This window comes from Chenopodium album, chromosome 10 (assembly GCF_948465745.1).
Source record: "Chenopodium album chromosome 10, dcCheAlbu1.1, whole genome shotgun sequence".
NCBI lineage: Eukaryota > Viridiplantae > Streptophyta > Magnoliopsida > Caryophyllales > Amaranthaceae > Chenopodium > Chenopodium album.
In genome coordinates, this window is record NC_137843.1 from 12,344,841 (window position 1) to 12,364,001 (window position 19,161).

At 34.2% G+C, this 19,161-nt stretch overlaps 1 protein-coding gene across 1 annotated transcript; it reads right to left on the reverse strand.

Moving 5' to 3' along the window:
* Window positions 1–14,756: 14,756 nt before the first annotated feature.
* Window positions 14,757–18,102, reverse strand: LOC145563588 (photosystem I assembly factor PSA3, chloroplastic-like). The gene is made up of 3 exons (XM_081624038.1): window positions 17,638–18,102; window positions 17,050–17,214; window positions 14,757–15,309 (listed from the first exon to the last, which is right to left on the reverse strand). Exons 1-3 carry the CDS (start codon window positions 18,019–18,021, stop codon window positions 14,980–14,982), a joined length of 879 nt encoding a protein of 292 aa, XP_081480164.1. The 5' UTR covers window positions 18,022–18,102; the 3' UTR covers window positions 14,757–14,979.
* Window positions 18,103–19,161: the final 1,059 nt, after the last annotated feature.

Sequence of the window (19,161 nt, forward strand, 5' to 3'; positions counted from 1 at the left end):
AGCTTGAAAGGAAGATATGACCACCATAAAAGGGTACTCCTTCCTTCAGCACAATTTGAGTGGACAAACCTGAGATTTCAGGACTTTAAATCTGTCAGTGATTATAATTCATCACTATATAAAATCGTATCAATATTGAGATATTGTGATCAACCAGTCACTGAAGTGCAAATGATAGAGAAAACACTCTCTACATTCCATGCTAACAACATTGTATTGCAACAACAATACCGTGAAAGAGGCTTTGCAAAATATTCTGAGCTTATTTCTACATTATTGGTTGCTGAAAAGAATAATGATCTTCTGTTGAAGAATCACAACCTAAGACCAACTGGGTCTCAAGCATTCAATGAAACAAATGCTGTAGAAAGCTCAAATCCACCTGAGACAAATGTTGCTCATAGAGGTGGACGTGGAAAATATAATAATCGTGGCAGAGGTCGTGGAAATTTCCGCGGACGTGGCCATGGACGTGGTTATGGCCGTGGTAGAGGCCAATTTCCCCCTAGAAACAACACTCAAAGGGGGCATCAACAAGGAAACAAAAATCAAGCCACCACAAAAGGAAAAGACACATGTTATAGATGTGGCATGACTGGACATTGGGGACGTACTTGTCGTACGGCCAAACATCTGATAGAACTATACCAGGCTTCCATTAAAGGGAAAGAAAAACATGCCGAAACAAATTATGTTAATGAAGAAAATGTCCCTGGAATTAGCCTTGATGTGTCTGATTTCCACATAGACAATGGTGAAGTTGGTGGTGAATTTATCTTTGGAGAGAATAATCATGTTTAGATAATTCATCAATTACTATGATACGTATTATGTTTTCATTATGTACTTTTCTTGTATGTTTTTTTTTTTCATGTTCAAGTTATGTACTTTTAATTTTTCATCATTAATAAAGTAAGTCCAGTTTAATTATCTTAAACTAATCTTATACTTATTATTTTATGAAGATATGGATCTGCCCGAAGTTGGTTCCAAATTTCAATGCCTTTTGGACAGTGGAACAACACACACTATTCTGAAGGATAGAAAATATTTTTTAAAGTTAAGATTGTTTCAAGCAAATGTTAATACCATTTCTGGGTCAGCCAAGCTAATAGAAGGTTCTGGAAAAGCTTGCATAATACTCCCAAATGGAACAAAATTAATCATTAATGACGCTTTATATTCGAGTAAATCTCGAAGAAATCTTATAAGTTTTAAAGATGTGCGTCAAAATGGTTTTCATTTAGAAACAATGATAGTGGATCAAAAGGAATATTTATGCTTCACGGCAGAAAAACATGGCAAGAAACATGTGTATGAGAAATTGCCAGCATATTCTTCAGGGTTATATCATATAGATATACGACCAGTTGAAATAAATTCGATATCTAACCAGAAGTTAGATAATAAGAATCTGCTAAATTTATGGCATGATCGTTTGGGTCATCCTGGTACAGGAATGATGCACAAGATTATAGCAAATTCAGTAGGACATTCAATTAGGAATGTCAAAATCCCTCGATCAGATGAATTAACATGCTCTGCATGTTCACTTGGCAAATTAATAATAAGGCCATCTATGAACAAAATTGCTACTGAATCTCCAACATTTTTAGAGAGGATTCAAGGAGACATTTGTGGACCAATTAATCCTGCATGTGGACCATTCCGATATTTTATGGTATTAATTGATGCCTCAACTCGATGGTCACATGTAAGTCTCTTATCCAGTAGAAATGTTGCTTTTGCAAAACTCCTTGCTCAAATTATTAAACTAAGAGCACAATTTCCAGACCATACAATAAAAGGAATAAGGCTTGACAATGCTGGGGAATTTACATCCCAAACATTTAATGATTATTGTATGTCGATTGGAATTGTTGTAGAACATCCAGTAGCTCATGTTCATACACAAAATGGACTTGCTGAGTCATTAATTAAGAGACTACAATTGATTGCAAGGCCATTATTGATGAGATCAAAATTGCCTTCATCTGCTTGGGGTCATGCCATAATACATGCGGCAACTCTAATTAGATTGAGACCAACTGCTTATCATAAGTTCTCACCACTACAATTAGTTTTTGGTCGAGAACCTAATGTCTCACATCTAAAAATTTTTGGTTGTGCGGTGTATGTTCCTATTGCTCCACCCCAACGAACAAAGATGGGTCCACAAAGAAGGCTGGGAATTTATGTTGGATTTGAATCACCCTCCATAATTAAATATCTTGAACCAATGACCGGTGATTTATTTACGGCCAGATTTGCCGACTGCCATTTCAATGAGACAGTATTCCCAACCTTAGGGGGAGAGAAAGTGGACCCACGAAAAAAAAGAAATAGAAATCATTTGGAATGCAACACAATTGTCAATGTTTGATCCACGAACAAATATGTGTGAACAAGAAGTTCAGAAAATTGTTCATTTACAAAGCATTGCAAATCAGCTGCCTGATGCATTTATAGATGCGAAGAAAGTGACAAAATCACATATACCAGCTGAAAATGCCCCTGCACGAATTGAAATTCCATCTGGTGATAAGATCATTGAAAATGAATCTCTAGCACGCCGAAAGCGTGGAAGACCACTTGGTTCAAAAGACTCTAAACCAAGAAAATTAAAAAGACCTGATGAGATCGACAATATTCCCCTTACAGAAGGTCAAGAAAGACAAAGTACAGATAAGAATAGAGAAAAAGATGATAATCCGAAAGGGGATGAACAAGATGACCATAACATCGATAACAATGAAACTTCAATAAATTTTGTTTCTACCAGGAATTATTGGAATAGAAATGATGTTATCGTAAATGAAATATTTGCATATTCCATTGCAATTGAAATGGCATCTGACGAAAATGATAGTGAACCAAGAACAGTGGAAGAATGTCGTTGCAGGCATGATTGGCCAAAATGGAAAGAGGCAATGCAGACAGAGTTAAAGTCACTCGAAAAACGAGAAGTGTTTGGAAAAATAACCCTTCCACCAGAAGGTGTAAAGCCAGTTGGATACAAGTGGGTATTTGTGAGAAAACGAAATGAGAAAAATGAAATTGTAAGATACAAGGCAAGACTTGTAGCCCAAGGTTTTTCTCAAATTCCAGGGATTGATTATGAGGAGACATATTCTCCCGTAGTTGATGCAACTACGTTAAGATTTCTGGTAAGCTTGACAGTCTCAGAAGGACTAAAGATGCGATTGATGGATGTAGTGACCGCATATTTATATGGGTCACTCGATACAGATATTTATATGAAAGTCCCAGATGGATTAAAATTACCAGAAAACCACAAGCCTAGACATTTACTTTCCATAAAATTAAAAAGGTCACTTTATGGATTAAAACAGTCTGGGAGGATGTGGTATAATCGTCTTAGTGAATACCTTATGAAAGAAGGGTTCAAGAATAATCAAATCAGTCCTTGTGTTTTCATTAAGAGATCACAATCAGGGTTTGCAATTGTTGCAGTTTATGTTGATGACTTGAATATCATTGGAACCCCAAATGAACTTGAAAGAACTGCAAAATACTTGATGAAAGAATTTGAGATGAAAGACCTTGGACAAACTAAATTTTTCCTTGGATTGCAAATTGAGCACTTAAATAATGGTATTTTCGTCCATCAGTCCAACTACACCGAAAGAGTGTTAAAACGTTTTTTCATGGACAAAGCGACCCCAACAAACACCCCGATGATTGTTCGGTCTTTGACTATGAAATATGATCCATTTAGACCTCGAGAGGAAAACGAGGATGTCCTTGGTCCTGAAGTACCATATCTAAGTGCAATTGGGGCTCTAATGTATCTAGCTAACAATACTAGACCAGACATAGCTTTTTCTGTGAATTTGTTAGCCAGGTTTAGCAACGCACCAACGAAGAGACACTGGAAAGGAGTAAGACACTTACTACGATATCTACGAGGAACAAAAGATCTTGGTTTGTTTTATCAATCAAGGAAAGATGCCACCCTCATCGGATATGCAGATGCTGGATATCTATCAGACCCACAAAACGCCAAGTCACAAACTGGATATCTGTTCACCTATGGTGGAACTGCAATTTCTTGGAAATCAACAAAGCAAACCTTAACTGCGACATCATCAAATCATGCTGAGTTGATTGCCCTTTATGAAGCAGGACGTGAGTGTGTATGGCTAAGGTCAATGATCGGCAATATCCAAGAAGAATGTGGGATGAAAGAAGTAACTGAAAGTCCAACCATCATTTATGAAGATAATACTGCATGTATCGCACAAGTAACTGAAGGATATATTAAAGGTGATAGGACTAAACATATATCCCCAAAACTGTTCTTTACACACGATTTGCAGAAGGAAGGGAAGATAAATGTCCAACAGATCCAATCATCTGATAATCTTGCAGACTTGTTTACAAAGTCCCTACCTTCGAAGAGTGTTGAGCGGTTGGTCCACAAGATTGGGATGCGTTGTCTTCATAAACTATGTTAAAATCAGGGGGAGCATTATATGCACTGCACTCTTTTTCCCTTCGATCAGGTTTTTATCCCAATGGGTTTTTCCGGACAAGGTTTTTAATGAGGCAGTACACTAAAGCATATAGTAATATATTGTTGTACTCTTTTCCCTTAGCTATGGCTTTTATCCTAAAGGGTTTTACCTAGCAAGGTTTTAACGAGGCAACATATACCCTATTCTGTATGGACATTCAAGGGGGAGTGTTAAGAGTTAATTAATTTAGTCAAGGTGTGAATGTCCACACTCCAATTTCTTCATTACATTTAATGTAGTAGCCAACCCTAATTGCCACCCTCTAAGGTTATAGCCCACAATGTAATAGTGGTTTTTACTACTATAAATAGCCATGTAATTTCACTTGTATGATACACAAAAATATTACCAAGAGTAATACATAAAAGTAGTAATACTTCTCTTATTACCTTCTTCTCTTAATCCTCTAATTTCTATATATTTCATAACAATTTACTCGTTTTTAAGAAAGGGGTCATTTTTATTTTTCTAACTCAAAAGTGACCAACTTTACCTTTTTTTTTTTTTTGAAATTTTTATGCCCATATTGTTAACCTATCTTTGAATACCTGGCCAATAATGAAACTCGTTCCTATTCAACAAAACTCAGGACAAACGACGAACTTTTTTGGTATATAGGTAGCTCAAAAAGGAAAATAATATTGACGGAGCTTAGTGTTTGTTTGTTGGTGAAAGTGTGAAACCTATTATTGGTAGAAGAGGAGAGATCATTTCTATTTTATAATATAGAGGAGTTATTTTTATTAAAATCAGTTGATTTTAATCTGAAATTTTTTTGGGCTTATGAACAGGCTGAACTCTCTTTCTTACTATTGTTTGAGCACTTGTTTAGTTGACAAATAAATTCACGGGATGTTTAGTTTTTTAGAAAATAAATGTATCTATATTTGTTTGGTTGACATTCTTGTCAATAATGTAGGAATTGGGACTTCCTAAGAAGTTTTACTTCCTACAAAATGGAGGAATTAACTTACCTAGCTAGTCCTCCATAGATAAGGCCTTACTTAGTTCACCTTATTTTTACTTATTTCATAAAAAATAAGTTCAGATCAGGTCAGAAAAAATAAGTTCAGATCATATCAGAAAAAATAAGTTTAAATCAGATCATTGTTTTATGTGCAGTTTTTTACCACTAAATATTTTTAATTTCGTAATTAAATTTTTTTTGAAAATCACATATTAATAAAATACATATTATTACAAATCTAACAATACCCCACTTGATATATATTTTCCTTATAGATTATCGTATATTTAAGGTCAAAGTTTGGTCAAATTTGACATTCAAATCAGATCAGATCATACCAGATCAGATCATACCAGACCAGATCAGATCAGATTATACCAGACCAGATAAGTTCAGATAAGCAAATATAAGGCAAATTAAATAGGGCCTAAGTGAAACTTCTCATGAGAAGTAGAAATTTCTACATCCAACCAAACAATTTTCGGGAATTCCGATAAATTACAATTTCATAGGAATTGAGATTTCATGGAAATTTCTGCATTCGACCAAACAAAGCCTGAGTTTTGCTTTTCCTGTTTTATTTTATCTTAAAATTTAACGAGTTCATGACTAATTTATGATAAAATAAGCTTTGGTAAGGTAAAATTTTGACTAACAAACTAATTCGTCTAAGTTTAGATAATACTGCATCCGTTCCATAATATAATTATTGTTTTTGTTTTTTCACGATATTTGAGGAAAGAGGAAGAGAAAATGGATAAAGTACATCAATAAAAATGAAAAGGACAATCATAAACAAAAGTTAGAGAGAGAAAGTTGGAAAAAGTACGAAGCATGTGCAAAATTCAAGGGTAAATTAAAAAGTACAATAAATACAATTAAAAAAAGTGAGGGTATAATGATCTTTACATACTATTCAAAAGTAGAAACATGAACAATATTTTGACTCTCCAAAAAAAAAAGAAATTAGGAACTATATTATGGGAGGGAGGGAGTACTAGATAGTTCCTATTAAAAAATTACAAAATAGTTACAAATACACGGTTCTTATTTTTAGCCGTATAGGCTACACAATACACAAAATTATTTGTTGAATAATATGCTTTCCAAGCATCACTACATGTAAATGTCATACATTGTTTGAAAAAAAGAAAGGTAATAATTTTATAAGGGGCTACTCCTCCTATTGCCTTATGGTTTTGGGATGAAACCTTGTTTTATCTTGCAAAATGGACTCTCTCTTCTGATTTGCGGATGCGGCTCAGACTTGTATTTAACATTATCCTTAATTGCAAGAAATTTGATTCACCATTAAGAAATTGTTAGTGTGATCTTCACACAGGTTTTACTGTAGACTTTATAACCCCACTTCTTCAATATAATCCGTACATAAAATGATCATTAATTCACTATAGACTTTATAATCCCACTTCTTAAAGAAATGTGTTTATTAAAATAAAAAGGTAAAAACTTCAAACACCAAACTGACCAAAGCTTACAGACTCATACTACACTTAGCTTACAGACTTCCTAGAAAATGCTCTAGGAAATTGTTTGGTTCACTTCAACAAATTCATGAGAATTATTTCCTTTTTAGCTTGTCACAAAAAAATCAATAATTATTATTTGTAAGAAATCCAAAGTACTCGTACTGTTACCAAAAAATACCAATCGCATTTTCTTTTTCTAAAGGATTTTTTATAAAAAAACTTCATATCTAATAGAAATACTTTACATTAAAATTTTTGCTTGTAAGTAAATTGGCGATAATTATAGAAAGAAGCTCAATTCATAAAAGAAAGGAAAAAAAAAAAAGAAAGAAAAGAAATAACCAATGAAAAGGAAAAATACCCATTGATTAAATTCACTGGAAGTTGCACAAACTAAAAAAGGGAACACATTCCTTGCTTAGATTTATTTCAATCAATCAACCCAAAAATAAAAAATTTTGACGATCTTTGGCTTTACTATCACTTTAACAATTTATGATATGCAAACCCAAATTTCTGCAAGCCTTTGTGTCAAAAAAAAAATTGCTGCAAGCCTTGCCAATTGCAAATTTAAATAATCAAAACATCTATAATTGAATCCAAATAAAAACAGAGTTTTTTTTTTATTTTTTTTTATTTTATAAAGATTAGTAAAATTTCATACTACCTGTGTTATATATTATTTGCAACGATTAGACATTTTTCTTCTCTACTTTATGTCAAATCGTTGCAAATTATATATAACGGAGGTAGTAGTAAGGGAAAGAAGATACACTTCTGATCTTGATTGCAACTGAGGAGAGAGAGAAACGACCTTTTTCCAGCCAAAAAAAGAAGCGAGGACAATTTGGTATTTTCACCTCAAAATTCACAAGGGAAATTTGACTTCCCGAGGGGGGTTTTGGTAAGTCAATTTCTGCACTAATTTTTACGGAGTATTTCGTAGTGAATTATCATTGCCCTCGTTTTCTCCATTGTTAACCAAACAAGAGACTAAACATGCATTTCTTAGGATTTGAAACTTCCTGCACATTTTCTAGTTAAGTTGGTTTTACTATAGACTCATACACCGCTTCAGGGCTCAATCACCGCTTCAGGGCTCAATTGAACAAAAATGGAATACCGTTTCTAAGCCTTTTTGAGGTCCGACTCGAATTCACACCCAAGCTCTACTTGGGTGTCAATTCGACCAGGCCTCAAAACCGAGATCTAAGACTTAGAAATTGAAATCCCATCAACATTATCCCCACCTTTGTTTGATTGAGTCTTAATTTGAGCAACAATTTTAACTTACTACCTTGATTTGAACTCATTTTTCTTGCTTAATAAAATTGAGATTGACAAAAAAAAACAAATCTTGTAAAAAAAATTGAGATTAACGAAAAAATGAGTTCAGAAAGAGAGTAAAAATTCAAGTTTTTAACCTTGATAAGCATAGGGGCATAAACGTACTTTCAATGTATTTATTAGGGTAAAATCTTTATGGCATAGACTACTACGGGGCGTTTGGTTGGAGGGATATGAATAAGAGGGATAAGGAGGGAGGATAAAGATAGGGAATTGATAGGTGGGATAAGGATAAATAATTCTTATCTCATGTTTGGTAAGTAAGGAAAATAAATTAAAGATAAGTAGTAAAATTATAAAAATACCCTTACTAACTTCTACCATATCCCTTATGTTTTCAATTTCATTAAGGGTAATTTGGTATTTTTAGTCTATTTCTTATCCCTTCCTCTTATACCACCCCCTAGTTATAGAAATGAAGGGATAAGGAGGAGTTTTAATCCCTATCCTCAACCCTCTTTTATTCCCCATCCTCTAAAGTCTAAACAAACACTACTTTTTTTTCTATCCTCATCTTTTATCCTTGTCCCTCTCTTTGTATTCCTCCTAAACAAACACCCTCCTAGTGTTAACTTTTATATTGACGACGTTAGTGAGTGTTGACGACGTAACGCCGGTTTGATAGTGCTGCCCATTCTCTCTCTTTCCCCTTCCTCTCACCCCCTCTTACAAGATCTGATATTATTGTTGAGACAAACTAGCTATTATTAAGTAACCATTGAAGTTGTCTAATTAGGTTCTCCAGTGTCATTACCATTGAGGATTGGTGGAATAATATCATATTCATCCAATTTTGATTTATGATTTTGTTTGTTTCTTCTAGTTTCATATATATACAATTTATTTAATCCCATTTAAATTTGGGTTTGACAATTTGTTAATTTTATAGTTTGATATTTCAGTTCAAGTACATTATGGATTTATGGTGTATAACTGGATTAAGTGATGGATGTAGATGAGCACGACACAATTTATTCTCACGCTAACACCGTCAAAACTCAAAACGAAGTTATAAGTCATCCATCAATGACAGGCAGCAGAGAAGGAAATATTTTTTTTTTATTTTTTTATTTACACAACACACTATTCAAGGCCAAATATTTACTAAAATGCCATTTGATAAACATTGATCAACTTAGGTTGGCTCAAAGAAGAGTGAGATCTCCATATTTTATTATTTGTTTTGTTAGTAGTTTTTTGTACTATTTTAACTTATTCTGATTAATGTTTGTGATTTATAATAAGAAAAAATATAGTACAGTATTGTAAATACTTGTTGGAATCATCTCAATAACAGATTATTAATTTTATACTCCCTCCGTTTTTAAATACTTGCTCTATTTTTTATTTTTGACTATTTTTAAATACTTGCTCCATTTTCTTATTTGAAAAACTTTTACAACATTTAATTTATTTCTTTCAACTAGTGGATCCAACGTAAATCATAGTTTATCAATTTCATATTCTTTCTCCTCTAATTTTCTCCATTACTTTTATTTTTTTTCTTATTATAAATGAATTAATTTTTGTTAGTAAAATTGATTTAATTTTATTAAAATTAATTTAAGTTCATTAGATAGAGAGAACTGAGTAAATAAGACACGTCTTAAATTCTCATGATATTAATTTGTTAGTTGTTACATATAATTTATTTTCAGTTATATTTTCACCTATATCATTTATCATTGATGTTAGATATTTTTACTAATTCACTATTAAATTTGTCCTTCAGTTTTTTTTTTTTTTTTTTTTTTTTTTTTTTTTTTTTTTTGAAAGAATGGGTAACGAGTTAATAAATTTTAGATTTAGGACTTGTTCTCTTCGACTTATATTCAGTTCAGTTCAGTAAATCATAACAGACTCTTAGATGATACGGAATATAAAAAATTACTCCTAATCTATACTTATTATATATTAAAAAGCGTTCCTAAGTCACGTCACCACTAGGGATGTCAGTGGGGCGGGTCAAGTAGGAGACCCGCCCCATCCCCGCCCCAATGGGGCGGGGATGGGTCTTGGTTTGGCGGGTGGTGGGGCGGGGATGGGGATGAAAACGATACCCGCCATGGGTGATGGGGCGGGGGTGGATTTTAAGTTGTACCCACCCCATCCCCGCCCGCCCCACCCGCCCCACTTCGTACCCGCCCCATCCCCACCTCATACCCACATCTATATACTTTTATATTATTTTATAAAATAATTACGTGAAATAAATATTAATTATAATATTTTGTACTACACTTATATTATAAACAAAAATGTGTGTAATATTAAGAATTTTTTTTTTAATATTATAATCCGTATTAATTATGTAGGATTGTGTATTTAAGACACGGAAATTTGGTGGGTCTTAGGTGGGGATTAGGCGGGTATTTGGTGGGGATTAGGCGGGGATGGATATCCAAGTGGGGGGTGGGGCGGGGATGGTTTTGGAGTTGTACCCGCCGAGGTGGGGATGGGGATGAATATTAGACCCGCCGCGGGGATGGGGATGGGGATGGGGATAAAAATGTTAGGTGGGGATGGGGATGGGAAGGCCAACATCCGCCCCGCCCCGCCCCATTGACATCCCTAGTCACCACTAGCATTGTAGCAATGATTTCATGTCACTATTGAGAAAAAAACATCCCACAAGTTTCAAACATGTGACCTCATGTATATGAGATCACATTCTTACCATCTTAGCCAATAGTAACTCATGTCATTTATACACACATAAATTACTATATGTTTAAGTAAACACATAAAAAGGATTAAAAAAAAAAATTATATAGCATAGAGAAAAATTAATAAAAACGAATAGATTCAACAAAATTAAGACAATGTTAAGTCTTTTTTTACCAACATTATGTCATTATATATATTTAAAAGTAGTAATCCGATGTAAAATCCGGACTGCGCACTAGTTTTAATCATTAAAAATTAATTTGATCGATACATGTAATTCACCAAAAATATAAATCAATAACCACAAATACAAAAATGAATTTCTTTAATACAGTATTATGGCTTTTAAAAGCATCCCCACCCTAATAATTGACAGAAAAAGTAGGTCTACTCTCATCATTTTGCTTGAATTAATATCGCAATATCACTTACAAACTCATACTTTAACACATAATATACCCTTGTAATAGTGTTAAATTCTCATCCTTAAAATCAAATGGGATGAACGTGCAATGCTACCGAAATATTCCAAAGGGTGACGGCCCTACCCGACTACCTTATCACCAATATCCCTATCTACTTCTTGACCTTAGGAGTTAGGATATTAAGAGAGATTTTATGTAGTCCAGGTCTTTATACTATACGTATCTAAGTGGCCCTTTCTTACGCAAACAACGTGAGCCATGCTAGATTTTTGTCAATTGCAATCCCTTACATTATTTGTTGTTGTAACGTTGAATTGATTGGGAACCACAATGGACACACCAAGACTTTTGATCCCGGTTTTGAGTGTCACTAGAAAAACTTGAACCTATTATAATTAGTTTTTTCTCGACTTGTAGAATAAGATTCTATTGAAGAGAAGCAAATGCGTGAAATAAACAAAAATTCATTAAGAATATGACATTATCATCAATTGATATCTACAATCATCATCATGTGAAGGGAAATTATTAGATAAGATAGTGTTGTACACCCTCTGTTACCAAATAATCGAACCATTTCTCTTTTGAGGTCTAACCTCAAAAACTTTTGACATTTAAAATAGTATATTGGAGACCATAAAATAGCAAATGGTGCAATTATTTACTTTGAAGTATTTCCCAATAAACTTGTCATGCATATCCGATCCAAAAAATAAAATAAAATACAATGAGTGTGAAAACAACATGCACAGTTATTATTATCATAACTAGTGTTCAACCCAGGTGATGCCCCGGGTCTAACATTAAATATTCTTTAGTTTGTATTATAGTTTTCATTTTTATTTTTGAGGAATCATGTATTATAATGATCCTAAATACTTTTATATAGATTTAGTTGAAGAAAATAATTTGTAAGGAAAAAAAAAAAAAACCATGGCCTACAACCCTACATTAACTATATTTTTATAAGAATAAATAAGCAAAAGTATTAGATAGCAAAGATGGTATGACTTTTTATTCATTTACTAATGGACCCGGATTCAATTCTTGACATAAACATTTTTAATTTCACATGTACCGTTGATATATGATTCTCCTTTGTGATGTGGCATCTTCTTGGTAGAAGATGGAGATAGGTAACACGTGGTGTGTATCCTTGATTAGGAACGCCTTTTAATATATAACTAGTGTGCGGCCCGAGCATTGCACCGAGTTACCACTTTGATTAAATTGTTTCTTTATGAAATATATTATCATCTATTATGTATGTTATGCATAAATGTTAAACATAATGTTACTAATTAAAAAAAGAGTATAGAAAGCAATTTTTAATACTCTATTGTTTGAGAAATGTTGATTTTATTCCTCTTAATTTTTTTTCAAACTGCTTATCTCGTTTTCTTGTTAATTGATGCGTGTAATTTATAGTTATATTTATTTGTATAAATGACATGAATTATTATTAGCTAGGATGGTAAAGAGTTAGATATTGTATCCTCAAGGTCAAGTGTTCGAGACCCATCAAATGCTTTTTAATATTAATCTACCAATAATAGTTGGAATGATTTGTTAATTGGTAATGACATGTCATCAGTAATTTTTTTTTGACTGAAAATATAGATTAATATTAGATTGAAATTTTATTTATTCATTATTTTGGTATTTTGAGGGATTTTTTTTTTTTTTTGGTTTTTGGAATTTGAAGAAGTAGTTTGATTAAAATTTTAATAAAATTCCAAAAAATTATTTTGATTAGTACTGTTTAAAATTTTAATGGATATTATTCCATGGGTCTTCATCAGTAATCATATATGTGAAGTATATATGATTACCGATGAAGACCCATGTGCAATACTGATTCGTTTACAATCCAAGAAGCAGTCCCCTAAAACTCCAAAACATACTTACGACTCGTAGGACAGTAGGACATGATGATATCAAATTCAAGAGTTAGTTTTGTACAACCAGTACTAGTAATGTAGACAGGAAACTTCAATTCTGTGACATATAATCATATATTTGTGATATGTCCCTTTAGAAGTGTATTTTTATAGAGGAATTATTATTGCTAAATCAAAGAGCAAACAAAAAGTATAAAGAATATAACGAACTAAGGTAATTTAACCCCATCTAGACACTATTTAATTTGGAAGAATTGACTTATATGAAACCGACTATAGATAAAGTGCCGAGTTTTTATAGAGCAACACCAATTAAAACAGGTGTAGAATGAAACATCAATTATAATGTTGGGTGCATCTAATGACATAAGTGTCACATAACCACATAAATTTAGCCGAATTTTGGTGAATCTTTGTAGGTTTTGGCAGTGGCAATGCAATGGTGTGAGTATGAAGGGAAGGGAAGATTTTTTTAAGATGATTAATTGTATAAGTAGTGATATTGCAAAGTTTACAGTGATATGTGATTGTGCGCTTTCAAATTAAAGTTTATGCTTTCTTGTACACTCCTACATTATATATAGTTGGTGTTGCTATCTTGGATTGATATATACAAAGGCAATCAAATTATCGAAATCACTACATAAAGCTAAAGCAGCTTCTAGCCATTATAGTGTATGCTTTCTTGTACAATGAAGATGAATAATGCAATATTCATCTTGTAAACCTGGCAATTGCAAAAGACTAAGGGCCTGTTCATATTTACTTAATTTCAGTTCAGTTCAGCTCCAATCAGTTCAGTTCAGTTCAGTTCAGTTCAGCTCTTAATTTCCTTCTCACATAAAATATTCATTTCAGCTTAATTCAGTTCAGTTCAGTTCAGTTCCAATCAGTTCAGTTCAGTTCAGTTCAGTTCCAATCAGTTCAGTTCAGTTCAGCTCAGTTCAGTAAATATGAACAGGCCCTAATTGTTACATACTTCGTATAAATATACCTCAATATTTTATCATCAAACACTTCTTACGTCTTGACATATCCATTACATTTTTGGTTGCATAAAACCCTTCTGTATTATCCAATTCTATCTGGTGACCAAAAATAAATAATGTACACATAATATCCTTCAAATTTATCCAACATCTCAGTAATCTCATGCTTGTGAGCTCGTTTCACACTTTTTTGACAGCACCTTGCGTATAGGGGACTAATTTAAGGACTTAAGTTCTTGAACTTTAAACTATAACAGGAGTGTATATTCATCATGTGTCACACCTTTATTCTAGTAATGCAGTCGACCCTGTCCGCGAATCTATACAAGTTCCTGTCCTCCATACGTTTCTCAGCCGAGCAGTCAATACTCAACACCCTATGTTTCAACTGTGCCAAAGAATCAAACAGGCTATAGGATTCTGAATATCTGATTAAGAAATGGAAACATCAGGCCAGAAAAGGATTCAAAAGATAACGGGCTAAATATGTTTACAATTGATTTATATAGCCATTTATATCTCATTTTCAACCCTTTCCATTTAATCTGTCAACTCGTTACATAATTCTCCCCGAAAGTTTTTACAAATCAGCTCCAATTCAGACTATCATTGGCACCAAAGAGAGTAGGAGGAAAGATTACTCTCACTGTTCTGTTCAAGTGCCTTCGTTGCTGTTCTGCTTCAGGAATTGGAGATCCTTCATCTGTAATTGTATTGCTTCTTTGGACAATGGTTTAGGCTCTTCAGGAAATTCTCCCTCTTCACCACCTTCGGCTACTTTTCTGGCTTTATCTTTGACAATTCTTTCAATCTCCAGTTGTTGAACACTGGGAAAGACAGCTCTAAGAATAGTAATTAATAACCTTTGATCTTCTTCTTCTATCAAGTCCTTCCCAAAGCAACAAACATATATAGCATCAAGCGCTTTCTCAGCTCTTAATGCCATTGGGATTGTAGGAGCTGCAGCATTCAGTTTAGCTCTTCTCTGCAGTATCACTCCCACAATGTCATTGGCACGAATACATTATATGCAGCAGGTACATACTTTATCACATGGTCATATGGTCTACAAATGAAGTGAATTTTCAACTTCCTACAGGCATAGTACTTATCTTGAAGTTGGGCTAGAATCTGAAAATTTTCTACAAATTCTGCTAAGCTAATGATTTAGCTCATTCAGGTTTCCCCATGAAAGAATAGTTGAGGAAGTACATCTTAGCAAGTTCCGCTAACATTGAATGAATTACAAACTAATAATCAACAATTGGATTCTATCACCCCTCAAGTAGACTTAAAAGATGAACTGTTATATCAACATGCATGAAAATGACATGGATTGCTACTTGTTAATCACAAATGACTCAGTTTCCTCTTTTCATATTGCAATGACAATTTTTTTTGGCAAAATTGGCCGCAACACCGTGTATTATGGGTTAGGTGCACTAAGCACCTTGAACTTAGCGTAGTAGCCAAAACACCACCAACAATAATGTTAGGTGCGACGAGTGCCTTAAATGAAAATCTCCAGCCACTTATTTAACCGGAGGAGGTGAATCTTCACTCTCGAAAACAATTTAAAGTAATGGTGAACAATTCCCATCCACTTGGCGCGCGGATTCACCTCCTCCGGTGAAACAAGTGGCCGGAATTTTTCATTTAAGGCACGCGTCGCTCTTAACACCATAGGTGGTGGTGTTTTGGCTACAACGCAAAGTTCGGGGTGCTCGGTGCACCTAAGCCATATTTCAGGGTGTTGTGGCCAATTTTGCCTTTTTTTTTGGTGAAAAGAACAAAAAATTTACTTTCCATTGTTTTGTATTCATGCTTGAACACTGTGGTCTAGCATTGAAAAAGCAGGGTAACTACACAAGTTTGGTAAGTCTTTCGGGTATCATAAACAAGGCTAGACACCTATGATATGAAACGGAGAAGGAAAGTGGATCCTTCCATTTCCTTATCCTTCTCTTGCCCTATCCTATCCTAATAAGGGAAAATGTAGTTCTTGCTTTCCCTTCCCTCTCTGTCCCTCCAAATTTTCCTATTCTAAACATGAAGTGAAGCAGCTAGACAAGTTTGATGAGTTTGAGGGTATAGTTAAGCACGTATTGGCAATGGTACAAGGCTGCAAACAAGACTCATCCATACAGAGCTTGCTGGTATCCATCACCAACAATGATATGACTATAATTTACAAAACAAAGATATCAACATTCATCCGCGTACATCATCCTTCATCCATCACATGCCAAATTTCATTTATTTTATGACACGTAGATTGTATAAAAGTACAGTTCATCAACTATGAGTGACTAAAAGCAAAATTGTTGTTGGAAACCTAAAGAAATAAACTTCTCATTGTATGTCAAGAAACAAAGCCAAATGATGTTTGTGTCATAGTTAATTTAAGCACTGTTTAATTCACAAAGTCTCAACTTATCAACATTAAGGATAAGGCCGGATAATGGGTATAAATTTTTAAGGACCCTTTACTACACAGTTGAGTCCTGACTCATTTCCATCTTCACCCCATCATCTAATTCAACTTGTACAATGTTGGGAGACATAATTATAAACACTTACAATTACAATATCATGAAAGGGAACAACTTCATTATTTTTTTCGGACTTCCTAAACCAGTATATGTGAATGTGATTATTGATTACGGATAAATGGAATAGTTGATATTGAACACATAGGAAACAAAAGATAATGATATTGACTTGCCTCTTTTGCTTCAGTCATCTTAGCAATAAAAGTCTGCTCTTCAAACTCGATATCATTCGAAAGACGAAGGCGTGCAACTCCCTCCAGAATTTCTTCAGATTTAAGTAGACCTGCACCAATTGCTGCTAACCAACAGCACAGTAGAACGTATAACGGTTCCCCTGTCTATCCAAACCAAACCACAATTACCACCCAAAATTACAATATAACCACATAAATAACATCAAATGACATTGAAATGTAGAAATTAATAACCAAAATCACCAAACATTCAACAATAACAATATTTAAGTACAACTTTTATCCGGAGTTAGTGGTCACGTCATTACTAGTTCAAATTACACTATCAACACCCTATATAATCAATATGCTAGTTCAAATTACACTATCGGCACCCTGTTAATTACTAGTTTAAGTTACACTATCGTCATCCAATTATAACACTTGTTCAAATTACACTATCGACTTACTAGTTCAAATGACACAACATCCTATTGTATCCTAGTTCAAATTACACCATCAGCATTCTACTACGGAGTAAAAAAATTAATTCCGGACAAAGAGAGTATAAAAGGAAAAAGAAATTACCCGGCCGCGACGTTCTTGGAACTCATAGAAAGCTCTAGAATCATTAACAGAACACTTATTACCAACTCTTCTTCGAAATTCAGCAAAATCAATGATATCCCCAGCAAGACCACCTTCATCATTAACAATTCTAGCAATGAGACCAACAATGGGTAATGAACCAATAACTTTGTTTGCAAAGCTAGAAATTGGGTTGGTGTTTTCAATATATGCTTTAATTACTGAGAAATTATTTCTTCCATTTGAAGTTGGGTGTATTCTGAGTTTTCTGGGGTTTATAGAATTGTTGATAATTTGATGGAAAGTTCGATTATTTTGGGTGGTGATGGTGGTGGTGTAGGAGTGTTTTGCTGAGACTTGGGTAGGAGATAGAGTCACTGCCATGGTTTTTGATCTTTCGAGAGGTTCAGATTTCTCCAATTATATGGTACTAGGATAGCAAGATACTTCATAACATTAGTACTACGATTAGTGCTGGGAAAATCCTTGTTTATAATCCATATAAACAATCTACGTTTATACGGGGTTACGTTTGTCATTTCGCCAGGAGAAGTAAGGGTAAAATGGGCAAACATGATAAAGGGGTGTTAACTGGGGGAAACCGCCGTTAGTCTTTGAAATTTAACGTCAACAGTACTACAAACTTGACCCCGTTGTTATAATTTTGACCACGTTTTACAGGCCAAGAATAAAGCGTGAATGGGGGGACTTTCTGAGGGAATGTGCCCGATATCAGTGTTGAAGTTTCCGATGAAAAAGAGTTGAGCAGCTCGGGGTGGAGGCGGCGATTAAGCGTCTACAATCCGGTGAATAGTACAAGTTAAGTCGGTCTGTACAGCTAGGGTTTCGAGAAAAGGTATGTGTCGTGTCGCTACTCGCTATCCAATCCGGTGAATATAAAAATGCTGGTTATGGATAATTGCAGTTGTAATTAATAAATTGCCTAACAAAGTTTCATCTTCCTGTATAGGATGACTTGCTAAGTGTTGGTGGGGAGGTGAAAAGGAATGGTGAAGTGTTGGGGCAACATTTGAAGGCGCGATGTAGGGTAAGTGCTTAATTGCATAAGTTTTGTGATTACTAGTGTATATGTACGTGTGAATAGAAGTTTTTTTTATCTGTGTATCTTAAAAGTGATGATTATGTTTGGCTTATCAAGTGTTGGGTAATTATTACAGCCAGCTAATACAAGTTGTCGGATAGAGTCGTTTGGGAGAATATGCAACAAGTTTGATGATCAACGTAGGCGATGGGTTGGAGAGATGGGGTTTGGTCAGTTATTAAAAATTGGGGGTGGTATGAACCTGCCTAGACAGTTGGCATATTGGTTGATGACTCGAATTGATCCCTTTAAATGTACTCTAAGTAGCTTAGATGGAAGAGTTTTTAGGCAGTCGCAAAACCAGGTTCATTGGGTTTTAGGTATTCCTAATGGCGGTCTGCCTGTCCCGACAAACAATTCCACATACAAGTCCATGGATAAGGAAATGTCTGAAAAGGTTAAAAGGATAATGGAGACTTATG